Source organism: Lynx canadensis, chromosome A1 (genome assembly GCF_007474595.2).
Source record: "Lynx canadensis isolate LIC74 chromosome A1, mLynCan4.pri.v2, whole genome shotgun sequence".
NCBI classification, from domain to species: domain Eukaryota; kingdom Metazoa; phylum Chordata; class Mammalia; order Carnivora; family Felidae; genus Lynx; species Lynx canadensis.
This window is the reverse complement of record NC_044303.2, coordinates 132802059-132823759: the sequence shown is the minus strand read 5'-3', so window position 1 is coordinate 132823759 and position 21701 is coordinate 132802059. Positions and strand designations below refer to the sequence as shown.

At 35.2% G+C, this 21701-nt stretch overlaps 1 protein-coding gene across 1 annotated transcript in view; it reads left to right on the top strand.

Annotated features, from left to right (window-relative positions):
• ADAMTS6 (ADAM metallopeptidase with thrombospondin type 1 motif 6) overlaps positions 1 to 21701 on the top strand; it is a 297415-nt gene that overhangs the window by 7195 nt on the left and 268519 nt on the right. Inside the window, exons 3-6 of the mRNA XM_030321954.1 lie at positions 5211 to 5379; positions 14175 to 14386; positions 14894 to 14977; positions 15477 to 15622. Coding sequence (XP_030177814.1) covers positions 5211 to 5379; positions 14175 to 14386; positions 14894 to 14977; positions 15477 to 15622 — 611 coding nt within the window. The remainder of the gene's footprint in view (positions 1 to 5210; positions 5380 to 14174; positions 14387 to 14893; positions 14978 to 15476; positions 15623 to 21701) is intronic.

The window sequence follows — 21701 nt, the reverse complement described above, 5'->3', positions numbered from 1 at the left end:
TTGCCTTGATGCATTAAGAGCACAGTTGAGATTATGGTTATGAATTTAAAGTGAGACTACTCAGCGTCTTGATGTATCTTTCAGTGGGCAAATGAGGCTGCAAGCTTGTAGGCCCAGAGTAGTAAAACTGATCTAATCAGAGTTGTGGTGTAGCCAAATAAATTCTGTGAAGGGAGAAAAGGGCAAGGGAATTGAAGGTGGAACTGAAGATGGATTAAGAGGGAAATGAGGACATTTAGTGGGTGGAGGATAATGAAAAGGTGGTGGGATCATTGGGTTCTGGTGGGTGTAAAAGGACTATCTCTTGGAAGGGAGGTATTAGAGGGACAGTGCTGGAAAGACAGAAGGATGTGATACTTGAAATTGAGATTTGGGCAGGGTTGCAAGTATTGAAAATACTGAATTCTAGGGTTGTACTGTGGGTCCGAATGCCTAAGATAAAGTGAATGACAAGATATTTGTTGAACGGGTTAAGGAATTGAGACAGCAATGGGTGAAGAGACCATCTCTGTCAGTAGCCCTTAACCTGGGGCCCATGAATGGAATTCAAGGGGTTTGTGAACTGGACTGGGGAAAAGTGACATCTTTATCTTTACTAATTCTTCACTGAAGTTTAACATTTCCTTCAATTATGAATATAGGTAACAAACCAATAAAGTAATAGTTCACCTCAATAAAAATTATAGATATTTTCATATCATGTTACAGTTTTTGTAGGTTCTTCAAAGTACTATTTATGTTAATCACTATTACAAAATTATGGTAGCCATTAGATCCACTACACATCTTCTTATTTAAAGTCTTACAAAAAGCCATGTGTGTTCCTATAGTACATTTTTAAAATATTTTGATAATGGTATTTTACTACAACTGGTTTTCTTTATAATCCTATATATTTTTTTCTATGCTTACAATTTTATTCTGAGAAGTAACCCCTAGTCTTTACCCCCACTAGACTTCTAAAGTGATCTGGGGCACACACACAGAACTTTTAAGAACTGGTGACTTAAGATACTGAAATCAACGATTATTTCAGGAATGGTATTGCAGAGAGTGATTGATCCAGAAGCTAAAATCTTCAAGAAATGAGGAAAAGTGACTATGGGTCAGTAAGTAGATAACTGCACCTAATGGAGGAAGAAGGTGATGGCATGAGATTGGAAGCTGGTGAGGGGTTTTTTGTTTTAGAGGCGGGAGAGAGCAGGGATTGTTTAGAAATGGCAGTGAATCACAAGGACACTTACCCTAACTCCAAGTCCAATAGGAGGCAGGTAGGAGAGAAAGCGGAGGATCCACCATTCCAGAGGATTACAGGGAAGAAAGAGTGTCGTTCAGAGAGATTCAGGTGTTTGAGCAAAAAGAAGTGAATATTCACAAATGCAGCTGAGCGTGTTTGAGGAGGCACAGTGGATGTGTTTTAAATGGCGAAAGGGGAGAGTAGGATACGAGATCTGAAAACATGATGCACATAACCATATGGGGACTAGAATCCAGGGGTTGGGTCTTGGGCTTCTTGTAGGGTCTGTGTTGTCAGGGAAAGAGGACATGATGATTTTGATCCTGATGGCCTGAGGCAGACAGTGTAGGGATGAGTGGGGATGCTGAGGGAAGTGAGAGCAGGGCTCTTGCTAGGCACGTGCAAATTACTGGGACCCGGACTTAATTCAGGTCCTCCATCTTCTACCCTCAAACACCTTTCTAAGTTCAAAATCATTTTTCCTTTTCTTCCCTCTAGCCACAGTAGCTCTTTGCTATATTCTGTATGCATGCTTATATATTGCCTTTGTGTTCGCCATTCCCACTGTCTGATCTGGTCTTTCATAAGATTGCTCCTTTAATTTTGTTCAGTTTCTGTCCAGATAGCACCTTATTAGAGAGGATGTCCCTGACCATCTTAAGCAGTATGTATACTTCCTTCACTTCTGATTACTCTCTGTCTTCTTACACTGCTTTATTATTTTTTCTTAACATTTAACACTACCTGATTGGTCATTTATCTGGTGAATGAATTCCTTTTGTCTAGCTCCTTCCACCAAAATGTAAGCTCCATGTAAGTTGAATGGTTGCCCCAGTGAGGCAGTAGAGCCTTGTGTTAACAATGTCAGGTCTCGAATCACAGTAGCCATATCCCAGTCATGGCCAATTATTTACTCAATGATCTTATTCTATATACTTCAATTTCCTTATCCATAAAATGAAGACAATTATGACAAAAGTCTTCTGGGTTGTTTTGAGGTTTAAGTGGAACACACACACACACACATGCACACACACACACACACGTATGTGTGTGTATAAACTGTATATATGTATTTATATAAATGTGTGTGTCCGTATATGTGTGTGTGTGTGTGTGTGTGTGTGTGTGTGTGTGTATGAACTGTGTATTTATAGAGAGAGTAAGAGCAGTATCTGACACATGGTAGGCACTTTAGAATGGTTAGCCATTATTATAATTTTGCTCTCTTATTAGTCACCCTGAAAGGGAAATAAAGATCTGACTGCTTCTGTGGTGGCTACAAAACAAACAAACAAACAAACAAACAAAAAAACTGCATCCCCACCACGTAGAATAGTACTTGCCTATGTGATAGGCACTCAGATCATCTTTGGTGAAAGAAAGAAAAAGTAAAGTCAGAAACAACTCTCAGAAGGTAAGGGGATTATACTATAATGGCTAAGAATCCAAGCACCGAAGTCAATTGAATGAGTTGGTTACTTAACTTTGTTCAGTCTGTTTCTCATCTGCAAAGTCGAGCTGATAGTAGTACTTACTTCAGAGAACTGTTAAGGTTAAATGAGATAATGAGTATAAACATCTCCCAGAGTACGTAACACAAAATCTCTGGATTTTTTTCCAGAGTCTTTCCATTCTTGAAACTAGAGATTTTGTTTACTTACCAGGCTTCTGACTCTGTTTTTCCCCAGCAACCTGAACTTCTTGTCTGGGACCTTTCAACATCCTTCTGCCCACAGTTTAGCATGATATGATTTTAGTGCTCCACCCTTTCTGGGCAGTACTCTCCAACCCCACTTCGTACACTTCTCTCTTATAAAAACTTCTTAAACATGCCCTCTTTTCTGTAGGAACCATGCTTGCTCAGTTTGCTACCATGCTGTTAATCTTCCTAGTAATGTAATTCATGCTCAGGTATTAGAGTTTGTTAATGGCATATTATGTTAGGCCTGTCAGTATTTGCACTTAATTTAGGGACTAATACACTTAAAGTAAAGCAAACAATGGTGAAAATAACATGAAGTACCTAATCCCTGTTTTCTTGTTTTTTGCATTCCTTAGCTCATTTCGTGGGCGCCTGCCAACTTCATCTATAAATTAGAGCAGTTCTGATTATGTCTTATCTTTCTTTCCAAGCATGTGGTACTTAACATGAATTTCCCTAAACACAATCATAGAGGTTTAGATTCAAAGGAACCTTAGAGATTATCTGGACCAGAGATTTCCAGCTTTTTTCTTTTTAAAACAGCAAAACCCTCTCCTCAAATGAAATGTTATGTGGAAACATACTATATAGATTAATAAAAGCACAGCCAATTGCTGAGCCCAGGAATCCAAGCCCTATAGGTCTCCCTTTGTTGTCTGGGGCAATCCCCTGAGGGCACTTTCCTGAAACCCTTAGGGCTCCCCAGAGTGCTGTTTTAAAACCACTAATTTACACCAACCCTTTCATTTTTCCAGCCGAGGAAATACACCCAGAGAGTTTGTGTTTTATCCAGTGTTACAGGATAAATTAGTTGGATTAAGAGCAGTCTTCATATGTGCCATGTTTAAGAAAACACTATTGGACCATTATGGAAGGTCTTATTTCTAATGCAGATAACTTTTTCTATCTCATTTCTTTTAATCAGCCAACTTTTATTTGGTGTTCATACTACATAGGAGATACTTTCTATGACTGTAACTGATATAAAGAATTATATCAGTGAGACACAACCCCTGCCTTCAAAAAGCAAATAGTACATTTGGGAAGATAAAATATGCAATAGAAATGTTATACCAAATTTAAATATAGCTTCAATACTTGAAATGTAGCAAGGAAGTGTGGAATTAATTATAAAGAATGATACCAATAATAAGCTCTTTTGGAGCTCAGAAGTGGGTGCTGCTACTTCATTTGGACTAGAGAAAGTTTTAAAAAGGAGCTGTGGTTGAGCTCTGTACTTGGCTACATAAATAGGTGTAAGGAGTATGTCATATGAACAAGAGCAAAGCTTCTGTGAATTGCAGCTCCTACATTTATCTCTATATAATGCTGGGGAGGTTCTTTTTTTTTTTTTTAATTTTTTTTTTTCAACGTTTATTTATTTTTGGGACAGAGAGAGACAGAGCATGAACGGGGGAGGGGCAGAGAGAGAGGGAGACACAGAATCGGAAACAGGCTCCAGGCTCTGAGCCATCAGCCCAGAGCCCGACGCGGGGCTCGAACTCACGGACCGCGAGATCGTGACCTGGCTGAAGTCGGACGCTTAACCGACTGCACCACCCAGGCGCCCCTATGCTGGGGAGGTTCTTAACCTCTGAGCCTGTTACTTGGTCTGCAAAATGGGGATATATCGGATGTATATCAGTTAAGTACATATTAAGTGGTGTAACATAAATCTTAAAATGTCAGTAGTTTATCACAATAGAGATTAATTTTTCCCCTATATTGGTGTTTATGTTGGACAGCTTTCCATGAAGTCACTCAGTGACCCAGATTGCTTCTCTTTCAGCGTCTGCCTTCTGTGGGTAGTTTTTCAGAAAGAGTAGAGAATTCTCCTGGGGAAGGTTTTCACGGGCTGGGCTTAAAAGTGGTGTATAGTATCTGCCTGTTTTCCATTGGCCAAAACTTGAACGGAGCTATACCTGAACACAGAAGATGTGGTGCACAATTTGGAAAGGAAACAAGTTTTAGTGAACACAAAGAGGTCTTTGCTTCATCAAAGAGTTTTGGGGAAGATTGGAGGAAATATATGTGTCATGTTTAGTACGAGGCATGGGAGCATGTAGAAGAATTTAAATGTCCTTTTTAAAGTGTAGGTAAATTTATAGAAGGTCTTGCTAGGTACAGATAATCCACTAAATTTCTATTAACATGCATTGTAACTTCTTTTCGGAGAGATATCAACTTATTTTTGACTCTTGTTAATAAATGATAATTAATATTTAAAATGATCCTTCCTGGTAAATTCTTTGTTTCTTTTTCTTTTAGCATGGTGTAATTGCCACAGAAGATGAAGAATATTTTATTGAACCATTAAAGAATACCACAGAGGATTCCAAACATTTTAGTTATGAAAATGGCCATCCTCATGTTATTTACAAAAAGTCTACCCTCCAGCAACGACATCTGTATGATCACTCTCATTGTGGGGTTTCAGGTGAGTGAGTGTGTGGTTTTTTACAAAGTCTATTGTATTGTATTGCCACTCTCTTTCTTCTGACACTATGGTAAGTGAGGTTAATAATAAGTGTAAATAGGAATTTGGGCAATTAGAATGATAATGCCCAGAGTTCTTTGAAAAGATGTCACCTATCCAAATGCCATAGGATTTCACTCATATTTGGAATTCTCTCTTTCCATCTCTCTCTGCCCCTACCCCACTTGCACTCACACACTCTCTCTTGCTCTCTCTCTCTCTCTCAAATTAAATAAATAAACATTAAAAAAATAAATAAATAAAATTGAAGAAATGTCTTAAAAGAAAAAAAAAGAAACATACAGCAGGGACATTAGTGGTCAAAACAGGCTTCATGGAGGAAGTGACTTCTTTTTTTAAAATTTTTTAAATTTACATCCAAATTAGTTAGCATAGGGTGCAACAATGATTTCAGGAATAGATTCCTTAATGCTCCTTACCCATTTAGCCCATCCCCCCTCCCATAACCCCTCCAGTAACCCTCTGTTCTCCATATTTAAGAGTTTCTTATATTTTGTCCCCCTCCCTATTTTTATATTATTTTTGCTTCCCTTCCCTTGTGTTCATCTGTTCTGTGTTTTAAAGTCCTCATATGAGTGAAGTCATATGATATTTGTCTTGGACTAATTTCACTTAGCATAAGCGAAATTGCATCCATGTAGTTGCAAATGGCAAGATTTCATTCGTTTTGATTGCTGAGCAATACTGCATTGTATATATATATATATACCACATCTTCTTTATCCATTCATCCATCAATGGACATTTGGGCTCTTTCCATATTTTGGCTATTGTTGATAATGCTGCTATAAACATTGGGGTGCATGTGTCCCTTCCAAACAGCATACCTGTATCCCTTGGGTAGATAACTAGTAGTGCAATTGCTGGGTTGTAGGGCAGTTCTATTTTTAATTTTGGGGGGAACCTCCATACTCTTTTCCAGAGTGGCTGCACCAGTTTGCATTCCCAGCAGCAGTGCAAAAGAGAACTTCTTTCTCCGCATCCTCACCAACATCTGTTGTTGCCTGAGTGGTTAGTGTTAGCCATCTGACAGGTGTGAGGTGGTATCTCATTGTGGTTTTGATTTGTATTTCCCAGATGATGAGTGATGTTGAGCATTTTTTCATGTGTCGGTTGGCCATCTGGATGTCTCCTTTGGAGAAGTGTCTTTTCATGTCTTTTGCCCATTTCTTCCCTGGATTATTTGTTTTTAGGGTGTTGAGTTTGATAAATTCTTTATAGATTTTGGGTACTAACACTTTATCTGCTGTGTCATTTGCAAATATCTTCCCCCATTCCATCAGTTGCCTTTTATTTTTGCTGATTGTTTCCTTCGCTGTGCAGAAGCTTTTTATGTTGATGAAGTCCAAGTAGTTCATTTTTGCTTTTGTTTCCCTTGCCTCTGGAGACTTGTTGAGTAAAAAGTTGCTGCAGCTGAGGTCAAAGAGGTTTTTGCCTGCTTTCTCCTTGAGGATTCTGATGGCTTCCTGTCTTACATTTCATCTATTTTGAGTTTATTTTTGTGTATGGTATAAGAAAGTGGTCCAGGTTCATTCTTCTGCATGTCGCTGTCCAGTTTTCCCAGCACCACTTGCTGAATAGACTGTCTTTATTCCATTGGATATTCTTTCCTGCTTTGTCAAAGATTAGTTGGCCATACGTTTGTGGGTCCATTTCTGGGTTCTCTATTCTGTTCCATTGATCTGAGTCCCTGTTTTTGTGCCAGGAAGTGAATTCTAAGCTGGGGCCTGAGGGAGAAAGAAGGTAGCTGTGCACAAGTGGAAGAAATGTGGGTAAAGTGTTCCACATAGAGGAAATAGCATTTACAAAGTTTCTGAACCAACAGAGAGAATGTCACATTGCAGTCATTACCAGTTCCTATAACAGGATACATATTAGAATGTGGGCTGCAGGGATAGGAGTGAATTTCACACTGGGTGAGAAGTGGCAGTGAGAGATGACACTGAAGTGACAAGGAGGGCCCAGACACAAAGGGCTTGTAAACCATGTTAAGGAGTTTGTTTATCTTAAGTGTGCTGGAAACCCATTGAAAGGTGTTAAGCAATAGGAATCACATGGTCAGATTTGGGTGTTAGAAATATTATCCTGGCAGTCCTATAGAGACTGAATAAGAGAAGAGCAAGACTAGAGGTAAGGAGTTAGGAGGCTCTTTAGTCTAAAGATTAGAAAACTTACAAAATAGAGGATATTTTGGCTTGGCATGATAGAAAGAATATGGTTTACTCTAGCTTTGGACAAACTACCCAGCCTGTCTGAGTACTTCTTTCAGCACACATTAATCACTCACATGTAATTTTGCTATCATTATTATTGAGATGACTGTTTCTAGTATTTAAAGAACTTTTGTATTAAAAAAAAGATTAGGAGTGCCTGGCTGGCTCAGTCAGTGGAGCGTGCAACTCTTGATTTCAGGGTTGTGAGTTCAAGCCCCATGCTGGGTGTAGAATTACTTAAAATCTTAAAAAAAAAAAAAAAAAAAAGAAGATTAGATTTGTTCTGTATAGTTCTAGTAGCTAAAACCAGAGGTAGAGTATTTCAGAAGCAGGTTTTAGCTTAATACACAGAAAAGTTCACCAACAAATGATTTTAGGAAAAAATGGTATAGGTTCAACAAGTAGATTTATAGAAAATAGAATGGGTTATCTTATGAATTAGTGGATGCGTCACTCTTTAGTTTATATCCTTATGCTTCTTGGGCTCCTTCTGCTTCAAATATAAGTGCTCTTTGGAGTTCTTTCTTCAGCTGACTGTTCTCTTTTTGCATATTCTCTTCATGAGTAATCTCTGGAAGGTCCTTCTTGATGAAGAATAATTGGTACTAGAAAAAGGCGACTTAAAGTGAATCCACTTAAGACATGAAATAAAATTTCATAGGAAACAGTGAAAGAATATTCATTGAGTAATGAAACTAAGTATTATGGAAATAGTTTAGTTTTTCTTAAATTTAGCAAAATTTAGGCTATAATTACAACTATATATACATTCTTGAAAAACTAGGATTAAAATATTTAGTTGTTTATTGTGAAACAGTTTTCTCATCACTTTTGCTGTAACATGACATCCTTCACTTCATGATCTTAAAGATCACTTTTTGCAAAAATACTTAATGATTTCATAATATTCTGAAAAATATCTCTTGACCCTTAGATATTCAAGTTATCCTCTTTTGAAGTGCCTATCTTATTATTCACTGGCCTTACTGGGGCAGATCCTTCTTTTTCTAAGGTTTAAGCACAAGTCAAATAGTGCAGCAAATCCACTCTTAGTGCCATCATAAAATTCTGCCCTTTTTGGGGAAGATTTTCTTTTTCCACAGTCTCTCCCCCTAGATTACTGTGTTATTAGTGGAAAATAAAGCAGGCCAATGAGATATTCTTGAGTAACTAAAAAATCTTGAGTGGATTACTGTGACTATTTCCTAACTTTTAATCTATTCACCAGTCATTTCTGTTACCTTTAACACCAGTCCATTTAGTTCAGACCCCTGTTATCTCTTGCCTATACCACTATAATGACTTTCTAACTGGTCTTCCTGTCTTCAGGTTTGTTGTTCTGTCTTTAGTGTGTTTTCTCTTAAATCTAGTTTAATTATACACCTTCAAACACTTCACTGGCTTCCCATGAGTGGAAAACATTATAGTAGTTTCATAGGAATATCACTAGAAAAGGTATTTTGTGTTTAATGAGTTTGAGATAGGTCTGGTTAAGAACTACTGATCTTGGGGTGCCTGGGTGGCTCAGTCAGTGAAGTGGCCAACTTTGGCTCAGGTCATGATCTTACAGCTCATGAGTTTGAGTCCCGCATCGGGCTCTGTGCTGACAGCCTGGAGCCTGGAGCTTTCTTTGGATTCTTTGATTTTGTCTCTTCCCCTACCCTGCTTGTGCTGTCTCTCTCTCTCTCTCTCTTTCAAAAATAAATAAACATTAAAAAAAATATTTTAAAAAGAAAAAAAAAGAACTACTGATCTTAATTCTGATACTATTTTGACAGCATAATTCAAATGACATGTGCATTTATGGGTATTAATTGCCAATTAACTGGTTATTGGGAACTCAATTTTATATCAAAATATAAGTTGGAAAAACCATTTTGAAAGTGGGTATATTTGTCTCATATTCAGATATAAAGTTTCCCATTCTAATTAGATTATGCTATTAATTTTTTAAAAATTATGAAAAATACCTGTTTTTTGTAGAAAATTTAGTAAGTATGTGATAAAAAGAAAAACAAGGAAGTGAAAGTTGCTCCTTTACCATTACCCAGGTATAACTGAATGCTCCTATTATCCATTGTTACAGATATTATTATGTCTCTGTGCCTACATGATTTACTTATGTAGTTATTAGATAAATATTCATTTAGCATGTATGTGTCAGGCTAGATATTGGATATGCAGCAATAAATAAAACAGGAAAAGTTTCTGCTCCCATGAAGCTTGTATTCTAGTAAAGAGAGACAGTTAACTAAAAAATCAACCAAGGAAACAAATACATAGCCAAGTACCAAGAAGTAATAGTGCTTTTAGTGAAAAATAAAGCAGGTCAGTGCATTAATTGTGAATGACTGTATGCATTTAAACATATTTTGAGATTGATGAAAAATATAAGATCTTATATCAGGTGGCAAAGAGATCCATGTGTTTGGTTTTGGGGAAAAGTTATTTATTGTATATGTTTATGGAGGAATATTTTCTTTAACATTCTATATTCTATGCAAAATTAAATTGAGCAAAGCATATGTAATGAGTATCATTTGAATATCTACAAATCTTTGTTATGAAATAAAATTAAGTCAATTGCATATCCTATACTAGACTAAAAAAGATATTAGTACAGATGATTAAACTTAACATTAAACAATTGACAATTACAGAATGTAGATACTGGTTTGTAATGATCTAATCATGCTGGATTGATTTAATTTTTAAAATGAAACCAGAGGAGTGCTGAGGCCTAGGGGCACTTGTACCCCAATGTTTACAGCAGCACTTTCAATAATAGCCAAATTATGGAAAGAGCCTAAATGTCCATCAACTGACAAATGGATAAAGAAGATGTGCTGGCCTTGTAGAGTCGGCTTGGGATTCTCTCTCTCTCCCTCTCTCTCTGTGGCCCTGTCCCATTTGCACATGCTCTCTATCAAAATAAATAAATAAACTTAAAAAAAAATAAGAATGTCCATTAAAGACTTATATATACATTTATTGATGGAGTGATAAGCAAACTAACAATGTAAGTCTGAAATTTATGAAAATGATGATAACAGTAGCTACCTTATACTGAATGCTATTTAATGAGAAACAGCGTTGCTGTGTTTATTTTGCCCAATAATGTCTAATTCTTTTCATAGTACTTGAAATAAATATAAGGAGAAATTGGATGGATCAGAGAAGTGAAAATGACAAAATAATGGAAATTAAATCCTATATTTAGACATTTAGGCTGTCCATCCAGAGAAAGGGAAAACAAGGCATGATTTGAATACATGAGTGGTTTTAGGATCATGGAAGACTGAGCAAAAGAAATTGGAATTATGTTAATGCAGAAAGGATTTTGACCATTTCAGCACAATATTACTATAAACTCAGTGGCTTAAGCAATATGTTTTTATTATCTCACAGTTTCTGTGGACCACAAATTGTACATGAATGAATTATCAACTTAGCCTTAGCCAGGACCGGGTTCTCATCTGGTCTTGACTGGGGAGGAATTCCCACGTTTATTGGCAGCATTCAGTTCCTTGCTACTATAAGACTGAAAACTTTCGTTTGGGGCTGGTTGTCTGCTAGAGGCTGTCTGTAGTTCCTCGCCATGTATAGTTCTCTAACTTGATTGCTTGCTTCCTCTAAGCCAGCAAGGGAAGGACTCTAGGAAGAAAAATGCTACAGTATTATGTAACATAATTATGTACTCACTGATATATAATCATGTACATCGCATTATCTTTGCTGTATTATACTGTTTAGAAGTAAGTCACAGGTCCCATCCACACTAAAGGGGAAGAGATCACACAAAGTGTAAACAATAAGAAGTCTTGGTGGCCACCTTGAGTCTTTCTAGAATAGGGGAATACTTATTGGTTATCTGGAAGTTATACTTTTTTTCATGTTTGTTTATTAGTTTGGGGGGAGAGAGAGAAAGCGAGCATGTGTGTGATTGGGGGAAGGTCAGAGAGAGAGGGAGAGAGAGAGAATTCTAAGAGGCTCTGTGCCATCAGCATGGAGCCCAATGCAGGGCTCGAACTCACTGTGAGTGAGATCATGACCTGAGCCAAAATCAGGAGTCAGAAACTTAACCGACTGAGCCACCCAGGTGCCCCTGGAAGTTATACTTTTAATGTTTATTTCTTTTGGAGAGAGAGAGATACAGAATGCACGCTGGGGAAGGTCAGAGAGAGAGGGAGACACAAAATCTGAAGCGGGCTCCAGGCTCTGAGCTGTTAGCACAGAGCCCGATGCAGGGCTCGAACTCATGAACCTTGAGATCACGACCTGAGCCGAAGTCAGACGCTTAACCAACTGAGCCACCCAGGTGCCCCCTGGAAGTTATACTTTTGAAATAAGAAATACTATGTCTCTCCCTCTCTGGACCTTTAGGAATAAAAATACTTAATTTATATGAGTTTCAAAAATATTTTACTGATGCTTTTCACAGTCATTTCCATCTCTTATTGCTTAAAACTTATATCAAAGTAATTTATAAAAGGCAAAGGCTAAAGAAATTAGAAAAATAATAGAGAATACTGCCAATTTCTGTCAAGCATATTATATAAATTAATCTGCTTTTCCTCACTAAGTTTTTCAATAAGTAGAGGTTAGAAAGACTTCTTATTCAACATACAGATATGAAAGTGAAGTATGCAGAGGACCTGTACCTTTTCAAGTGTATTAAATAAAGATGAATATAAATCGGTCAAGTGTTTACAGATGCCATTGTACTAAAAGGTTGCCTGTGTACTGAAGGACCAAATGTCTAGAAAATAAAGGATTAAACTGTAATCCACAGTAAAATGTAGTTTAAAGCAAGTTATGCTGGAACCATAATCTTTCAACACTCATTCTAACACCGTTTACCTCTAGGTTTTAGAAGAGGAAAACTTTGGGTACTCTGTCAGTATAAATACTTGTACACCACAAAATTAAATAAAAAAAAAATTCAGTCTTTTCGAATTGAGATTTCTAGGTATGCCTGTATGGCTCAGTTAATTTAAGCAACCGACTCTTTATTTCGGCTCAGATCATGATCTCGTGGTTCATGAGGTCAAGCCCTGAGTGGGGCTCTGCACTGACAATATGGAGCCTGCTTATGATTCTTTCTTTCTCTCTCGCTGCCCCTCCCTCAATTATGCTCCCTTCCTGTCTCTCAAAATAAATATATAAACCTTAAAAAAAGTATTGAGATTTATAGGGCAGAATTCCTCTAATTAAGAGAGTTTAAATGTCAAAAAAATATATATTTAAAAAAAAAGGGGGGGGGGCGCCTGGGTGGCTCAGTCAGTTAAGTGTCTGACTTCGGCTCAGGTCATGATCTCACGGTTGGTGAGTTCAAGCCCTGCATTGGGCTCTGTGCTGACAGCTCAGAGCCTGGAGCCTGCTTTGGATTCTTTGTTTCCCTCTCTGTCTGCTCCTGTCCTGCTCACACTCTGTCTCTGTCTCTCAAAAGGTGAATAAATGTTTTAAAAAATATATATTTAAAAAAGAAAGTTTAATAAAAGCATCCTACTTTAAAATAAATACTGTGAAGGAATAGGATTTTGTTGGGATTCTGACTGGCTCTGTTGGTATAACATGTGACTCTTGATCTTGGGGTGGTGAGTTCAAGCCCCACATTGTGTGTAGAGATTACTTAAAGGCATAGGGGCACCTGGGTGGCTCAGTCGTTTGAGCAGCCGACTTCCGCTCAGGTCATGATCTTGCAGTCTGGTCCATGAGTTCGAGCCCACGTTGGGCTCTGTGCTGACAGCTCAGAGCCTGGAGCCTGCTTTGGATTCTGTGTATCCCCCTCTCTCTGCCCCTCCACTACTTGTGCTCTGTCTCGCTCTGTCTGTCAAAAATAAATAAATGTTAAAAAAAATTTTTTTAAAGGGAATAGATTTTTGCAGTGTTAATGTTCTTCATCAGAACTATTTTAGAGGGGCTGCTGGGTGGCTCAGTCAGTTGAGCATATGACTTTGGCCTAGGTCCTGATATCACTGTTCCTGAGTTCAAGCCCCATGTTGAGCTCTGTGCTGACAGCTCAGAGCCTGGAGCCTGTTTCAGATTCTGTGTCTCCCTGTCTCTCTGCCCCTCCCTCACTTGTGCCGTCTCTTTCTCTCAAAAAGAAAAAAAAAAAGAAAAAGTATTTGAGAGTGTTTAGAAAGTTAATGCTCTAGTTGTTTTTAGAAAAAAAAAACTGTATAAAGTACATATTCTATATTTAAAAGTATTATGACATAATCACTGAAATAATATGAAATGATTATTTAAAAAAATTGTATTATGTAATTCATTGGGCTTATTTTGTTTTGTTTTTATGAGCAGCTATATGTTATTAATGTTTATTTTTTCAGACAAAATGATTGTTTTGATACTTGTAAAAAGTTTAGTTTTCTCACTGCCGCATTTCCTCATCCCTTCTCCTCACTATGAAAAGTCTTACTGCTTTAGATAGTTTATGAGAAGCATGTCTATATGAAAGATCTAAAAATAAGTAAGTTTAATTAGTGAATCTATCTGAATTAATTATTTTTATTGTAGACCTCATAAGAAGTGGCAAACCCTGGTGGCTGAATGACACATCTACTTTTCCTTCTTCACTACCAATTAATGGCACGCATATCCGCCACAGACAGAAGAGATCAGTAAGCATTGAGCGGTTTGTGGAGACATTGGTAGTGGCAGACAAAATGATGGTGGGCTACCATGGCCGCAAAGACATTGAACATTACATTTTGAGTGTGATGAATATTGTAAGTTTGATGCCTCTATATAATATTTTAACTTAATAATGTGTGGTTTTGACTAAGGTCATGGATTTTTAATGTGAATTGATGATTTTAAAAATTTACTTGTCTGAAATGAGAAAAAAATGATATATTAATGTTTCAATTCCATAGGAAATAAATGTAAAGGTGGCTTTATTGTTCATTTTCAGGTAATATGACAGTTTGAATGGGTCGTACTAAATCTTGTTTAAGAGGTTTTATTTGACTTGGAACATCAGCTCACCCTCTTAATTACTATTTGTAGTTCAGTTTTAGGAGAAAATGTTTCTTGAGGTAGATTTGTATAACAAATCTTTTATGGAGGCATCTTGGGGGTAGAGTTCTAAGTGATATGAGATCAAATAATACCTTTTTATATACACAGTGGTTAAATTTATGAACAATTATTTTACCATTCTTTAAAAAAATATTAAACAATCACCCTATGATTTTTGTCTGACTTTGTGTCTTTTCTTATTTTCTGGAGGTCAGGTTGCCAAACTTTACCGTGATTCCAGCCTAGGAAACGTTGTGAATATTATAGTGGCCCGGTTAATTGTTCTTACAGAAGATCAGGTAAGAATGAGTTAGTTTAGAAATCTAAAACTCTTAACAGACAAGCTATAGAATTATGTATTACAAAATAAAATATCTTATTATTGGAAGTTCTAGGAAGTTCTAGTTGAATATGATTTTCACTCCTAAGCATTTAATATTTTAAGCAAATTTTAAATAGTTTATAAGAATATACCTCTTATGTCATGTTAGAACTATATATATGTATATTAGCTATGTGTTTCAGTAGAAAGATGAGTATTGGCATGGCAGATCTTATAATAGTGGTTTTGGTTGCTGATGATCACATATATTCACATTATCATTAAAGCTGACACTAGAAAGAATGTTCAATAGTACACTAAACTCTAGGTCAGATATTACAGAAATAAAAATTGGCAAGAGATTATTCCTAGAAACCACTGCTTCTAATTATAGTCCCACTTTAGTCTTCAGAAGTTTTAACAACTGACCTTAGTAATTTGTTTGGAACATTTCTGGTATGCATGTTGTATTGCAGCCAAACTTGGAGATAAACCACCATGCAGACAAGTCCCTCGATAGCTTCTGTAAATGGCAGAAATCCATTCTCTCCCACCAAAGTGATGGAAACACCATTCCAGAAAATGGGATTGCCCACCACGATAACGCTGTTCTTATTACTAGGTATGGCTTGTTGCAAATATTTTACCTCTGATTGTTGTGTTTAATATTTTAACTATATTTGGTTCTATCTAAAGCCTCATTCAGGTAATAAGTATGTTGAAAGCAAAATGTTAATTTGTTATTCACCAGTGAGACAATATATTACCCTATTATTGTGTTTGCATCAAATGAATCAGATAAGAAAAAAGAACAGATTTAGAGTTGACTTAGAAATTTAATAAACATCTTTCCTTCTACTGATATATATTCATAAAGCTTAACTGGAAGCTCATATATGTTTTATTAATTGAAATGCATAGTAAAACAAAGGTTAAACAGTATGAGAAGATTAAATTTTAAAAACAAAAATGAGTCATCACTCTTTTTAGAAAATATATTATAAAATATAATGTTATAAAATATATTAATTATTCTTACTTCTAAATTATTAAAAGTGAGGACATCAATAGTTGTATAATTTACTTAGATGAATTTTTTATATTAAATATAATTTATTGTCAGATTGGTTTCCATACAACACCTAGTGCTCATCCCAACAGTTGCCCTCCTCAATGCCCTGGATGAATATTTATTTAATTAAAAATATTTTAATTATGGTATAAAGAAGCAGATATATTACATTATATGTCGAATAGCTTGTTTCTCAGCAAAATTGTTATTTGATGATAACCCAATGAATTTTTATATTTCTTTCCAAGTTTAGAAAACTGTGTTCAGATCTTTTTATTCCTTACTCTCCAATAAGAACTCTGTGAAGTAGATATCATGATTATTTTTCCCATGTGAATAATGAGGAAACTAGTTCAAAATACTTAAATAGCTCAAGATCACTCATTTAGCAGTATAAAGTTCAGGGCTCAACCCCTGGTGATCCTATCTTCTTTGATTATACGGTGATTATACTATACTTTGATTATAGCTTTCTTTGTTTGTTTATACCCTAATTACGACTGGTGAGAAGCATGCTTAAATCATTTTAAGATGAGCATGTCTTTTGACCTGCTATCAATTAAAAAAAAAAAAGCAATAAACAAAATGGAAGCATTATTCTATCTCGGTGAAATGGAATTGCCTTTGTTATCTTGATCATTTCTTTTAATTCACAAGATAGTATTTAATATGTATTTCATCTGTACTGTGCCCATTGACTCTACATTAAATTCTATGGAGGGAGTATAAAGTTATATGGCATCAGAATCTTGAGATCTCAGAAGATAATGTGAATTTAGCTTTTTAAAAAATATACCTGTTAACTAAGTTGTAGATTTAAAGTTTCAGAGTTTATTTTTTTTAACAATTACAATGACTTTAATTGACTTCATCTACCTGGCATCATAAGCCAGAAAATTTTGTTTATGACATGCTTGCTGAATAAAAACAACATTGTATGGGTTCTATATTCATATGTGTTGACATGTCAGTCTGATAAATTCTGCAATTCCTCGGAGTCTTGTGGTCTGGAATGATTCCCAAATATATTTGAGGAGTTAAAAATATACTAAGCATTGTGCAAATATAGAAACCTTTGTGTAAAAATATATATGGATATGATTAGTGTCAATGAAATTACTACAGGAAAATGTCTGTTATATATGGTTAACAAAATGATTACAGATATTTACATTGGCTTCTGTGTTTATATTTATAAAGCCTACCTCTCCCTAAAAGGCAATGCCTAGTGGGCTCCTGGTGCTTTACATTTTTGTTATTGTATGAGCATTCAATTTTTAACTTTTGCATCAGATGACAGTAGCTATACAAGGAGTGCACATTTATAAGTATTTGAGTAGTGAAATATGTCTGGGCAGTTAGCCATCCTTTCTTTGCACTGGCTACTGCATTCAGCTGTCTGACTTGTTCCTCTGAATTGACCCACATATTTTTCTGATCCTCTGCAGAGCTCTTCCTTGTTTCTATAAGCCACTTTGAGTGCCTTTTTGATGCCTGAGGTTTGAACATGAACTTTTGTTTTAAACTTGTCTCCTAATGGTCACACTAGCCCTAGAAGTGATCTCAGAATTTAATAGAACAGTACTTTGAAGAGTTCATATCTCATATCATTTTAGATTGGTTATGTAGTGGAGCTTAGAAAAGTGTCTCTTTGAAGCAGCATAAAATGCCTTTTGAAACTGTTATAAAGTCCCAAAGTAACTTTTAGCTTATTTAAAAGTCTACTTACATAAAAGTCTAATTATCTTTGAATTATTAGGGCCATGCAGTGACATCTAAGTGTGATGAATATAATCTCTAATATTTAGAGTTTTTTATTGGATGTTTTACCATCCTTGATTCTTCCTTATATATTTTTGGTTTGTGAAATTCAATATATCTTTAAATCATACTGTTACTCTTAGTGAAAATTATTATAAGAATTTTTATAGATGGTTTATATTAACATTTTTCATTGTTTCATGTAACTCACTTATTAACATGTTCAGGGTTGTGACTTCACTATTTATAGGTCAGATCTTGATTTATGTTTGCTTGAAATGTCAGCTCACTAGGGAGATGTATAATGTGTTTACTGAGAATTCCAGAGAAAAATTGATAGATAGGTTTATCTCCACTAGGACAAATTTTATCTTAGGGATTTAAATGTTTTAAGCAGAAAACCATTTGGAACTATAGTTACTTAGGTAATAATAGTTACTTTTGAAAAAAATATAAAAACGCAAAAATACTATCTCCTGTTTGCAAATAATATTTTCTTTTTTTATTTGACATAAATTTAAAGCAAACTGTATTCTACAAAGCTATAAGACCACCATGACTAGACAGAAATCAATAAGTAAAATAAAAAATTTAAAATTCTGTTGTTTTATCTGGTATCAAAAATACTGTATTAACACCAAAGAGTATATTAAAAACTATTTATATATGCACATACATTTTAATTTTATATGTACTTGTTTATTTTTATACATGTTCATATCTGTATAATGAACATTTGTTATATACTAGCTAGCTTTTTCTAATCTTTTTTTAATATTTGAAGTATAATTGACAGACAACATTGTACATATTTAAGGTATACAATATGACTTTGTGGACCTGGATGTTCATATATCTCCCCAGATATGGAAAGTTCTCAGCCATTATTTCCTTAAATAAGTTTTTGCCCCTTTCTCTGTCTTTTCTTCTTGTACTCCCATATTGCTAATATTATTTCACATCATGATGTCCCATCATTTAGGTAGGCTTTCTTCACTGCTTTTTGGCTTTTCTTTTAGTGGGTAATATTAAATGACTTGTTTGCAAGTTCACAGTTTCTTTCTTCTGCTTGATCACATCTTCTCTTGTTGCTCTCTGTTGCATTTTTAAATTTCATTCATTTCATTCTTCAGCTTCAGAATTTGGTTCTTTTCTATATTTTGACCTTTCTTTTGAACCTATTATTTTATTCATATATTCTTTTCTGATATCATTGATATATATTCTTTTTTAGGTTGCTGAACTTTTTAAGAATAATTATTTTGAATTGTCAATTTGTAGATTTCCATTCCTTTGTAGTCACTTACTGGAAAATAATTGTATTCATTTGGTGGTGTCATATTTCCTTGATTTTCCATGTCTCTGTAGCTTTGTGTTGATGTCTGTGCATTTGATGGAAGAGTCACTCCTTCCAAATTTTGTGGAATGGTTTTAGTAGAGAAAGATATTTATCTGTGGGTGGGCATAAGGGTGCTGGCTGAGTTGAGTATGGCATTTCTAGCTCTGGAGAAATTCCAGCAATGTAGTCTCTATACAGCTTTGTCAGCTGAGGTTAGCCTTGGTGAAGATTGCAGAGGTACTCAGTGGCCAAGGCTGCATTTGTCTGCAGCAGCAGTAAAGGCTACTACGGACCACCTGATCTCTTTTTTTTTTTCATGAGGTATGTATATCACAATGGAGGATTTCTCTTGGAGCTGGGTCCAGCTTGCAAGTACCCATATCAGTGTTGGTAGCACTGGTGTCTAATATGTGGGGGGATTTGGTAACTTTTTAAAAATAATTGAATACGAATTGTATATAACTTGGTCAAGAAATGATTAGTATTTTTTACTTGAAACTCTACAAATAGAATTTAAGAAGATAAAATAGGACTGTATGTATACACTTAAAAAGTTATGCATGTTACAAAACCTTCACATTATTCTTATTAAACTTTGTATTGAGATACTGTAAATTAATGGCTACTAAGGAATACATATCTACAATTTGACAGATTATTTAAAAAATATTTATATTTTTAAATGAAGCTAGGAAATTTCCACCAAATTTAAAGTCAAGACAATTTCTAAATTTATTTTGTGGGAAAAGCGTTTAAGAAATCTATTTATACTCTGAAAATCAGTAGGAATGTAGCGACATAAAGTGTCGTATTTGCATCATTGTTGAGCAATTAACACAAACAGACAAATGGATAAATTTCCTGAATTTTTTCTATCAAATATTAGAATTATGTTTTCCATCTTTAAGATATTAGTATATAACAATATATGTTTCAGATAGGAATTATAACCTAAATTATTTTTGGTAATGGATTTACTGCGATATAATTAATAGATCATAAGTTTGCCCACTTAAATATACAACTCAGTGGCTTTTAGTATATGTGGAGGATTGTACAACCATCACCATAATTAATTTTAGTATATTTCCTTCATTCCTGTAAGAAGTTATTCCCCATTCCCTTATCCTCCCCATCCTAGCCCCAGGCTGAGGCAACCACTAATCTAATTTTAGTCTCTCTAGCTTTGCCTATTCAGGACTTTTTGTATGAATGGAATTATACAATATGTAGTCTTTTGTGACTGGCTTTTACTTTGCATAGTGTTTTCAACGTTCATCTATGTTGTGGCCCATTCCAGTACTTTATTCTTTGACTAAATTCTTGAAAATTTAAGATCAAGATGCAGATCTTTTAAGAATGCCTCTATTAATAGGCTATTATTTAAAATTATACTTTTCAGTTTTTCATTATTGAAATGCATAGGACACATTAATACATCTCATAATACAAATGCAAAAGTGCACACCAAGTCACATAATTCAGTCTTTAATTAAAATGAATATATTTATCCTCTTAAGGGATCACGACTATTTGTTTAGTTGCTGCTGGATATTAAAGGGATTAGAATTTCCAAAGTCAACTAATGTTTTCAGATAAGAGATTGAAAATAGCTCTAAAAAATAGTTTCTTGCTAAAACTTGGTCTACAGTGAGTGGATTTAAACAAGTTTTCTCAATTTCTATAGAATGTATCTATCAGAATTACATATTGGCTTTAAGATTATATATTAAAACAGGAAAAGGAAATTAAATTTGGTGTATTAACACTTATTTGCTATTCATCTATGGATTTTTTTTAAGCCTTAAGGAAATGCCTGATGAATTTTTCATGGACTATCACTAAGTTTTTAAGAATTTGTGAGTTTAGGGCCACTTGGGTGGCTCAGTTGGTTGAGCCTCTGACTCTTGATGTCGACTCAGGTCATGATCTCATGGTTCATGGGTTCAAGCCCCATGTTGGGTCCTGCACTGACAGCACAGAGCCTGCTTAGGATTATTTCTCTCTCTCTCTCTCTCTCAAAATAAAATAAATAAACATTAAAAGAAAAGAATTTGTGAGTTTATAGGCAGCAAAGGAATCTTGAATTCAATTTGTGGATGAATTGGTTTTGTTATTTGGACATTTTGAAACATATATTATTCTCTAACAACTTTGGTTCTTTCATTTTTAGTTATCCATACTGCCTATACCCTTCTTCTTTTTTCAGTTTCTGTTCATTTCATTCCTGGTTTGTTGATTCCTTACTCAAGTGTATTTATCTAGATTCAGTTTCCATTCCAATCAAGAATTATGATAGACTTGTGCAACTTTAAATTCCTGTGCAATCTGGGACACTTTTAAGAGTGAAAGAGAGTACCATTAGCAGGTATGCCTAGACAGTAGGCACAAACTAGGATCAGGTAAATCAAGATTATGGTCATCCCAGGCATTATCTATGTTTGCTTCTTAATAAAAAATGGATAAGAGAAGATACTTTTCTCTCGCTGCCTAAAATTGACTAAATACATGCAATTTAATGAACTATCT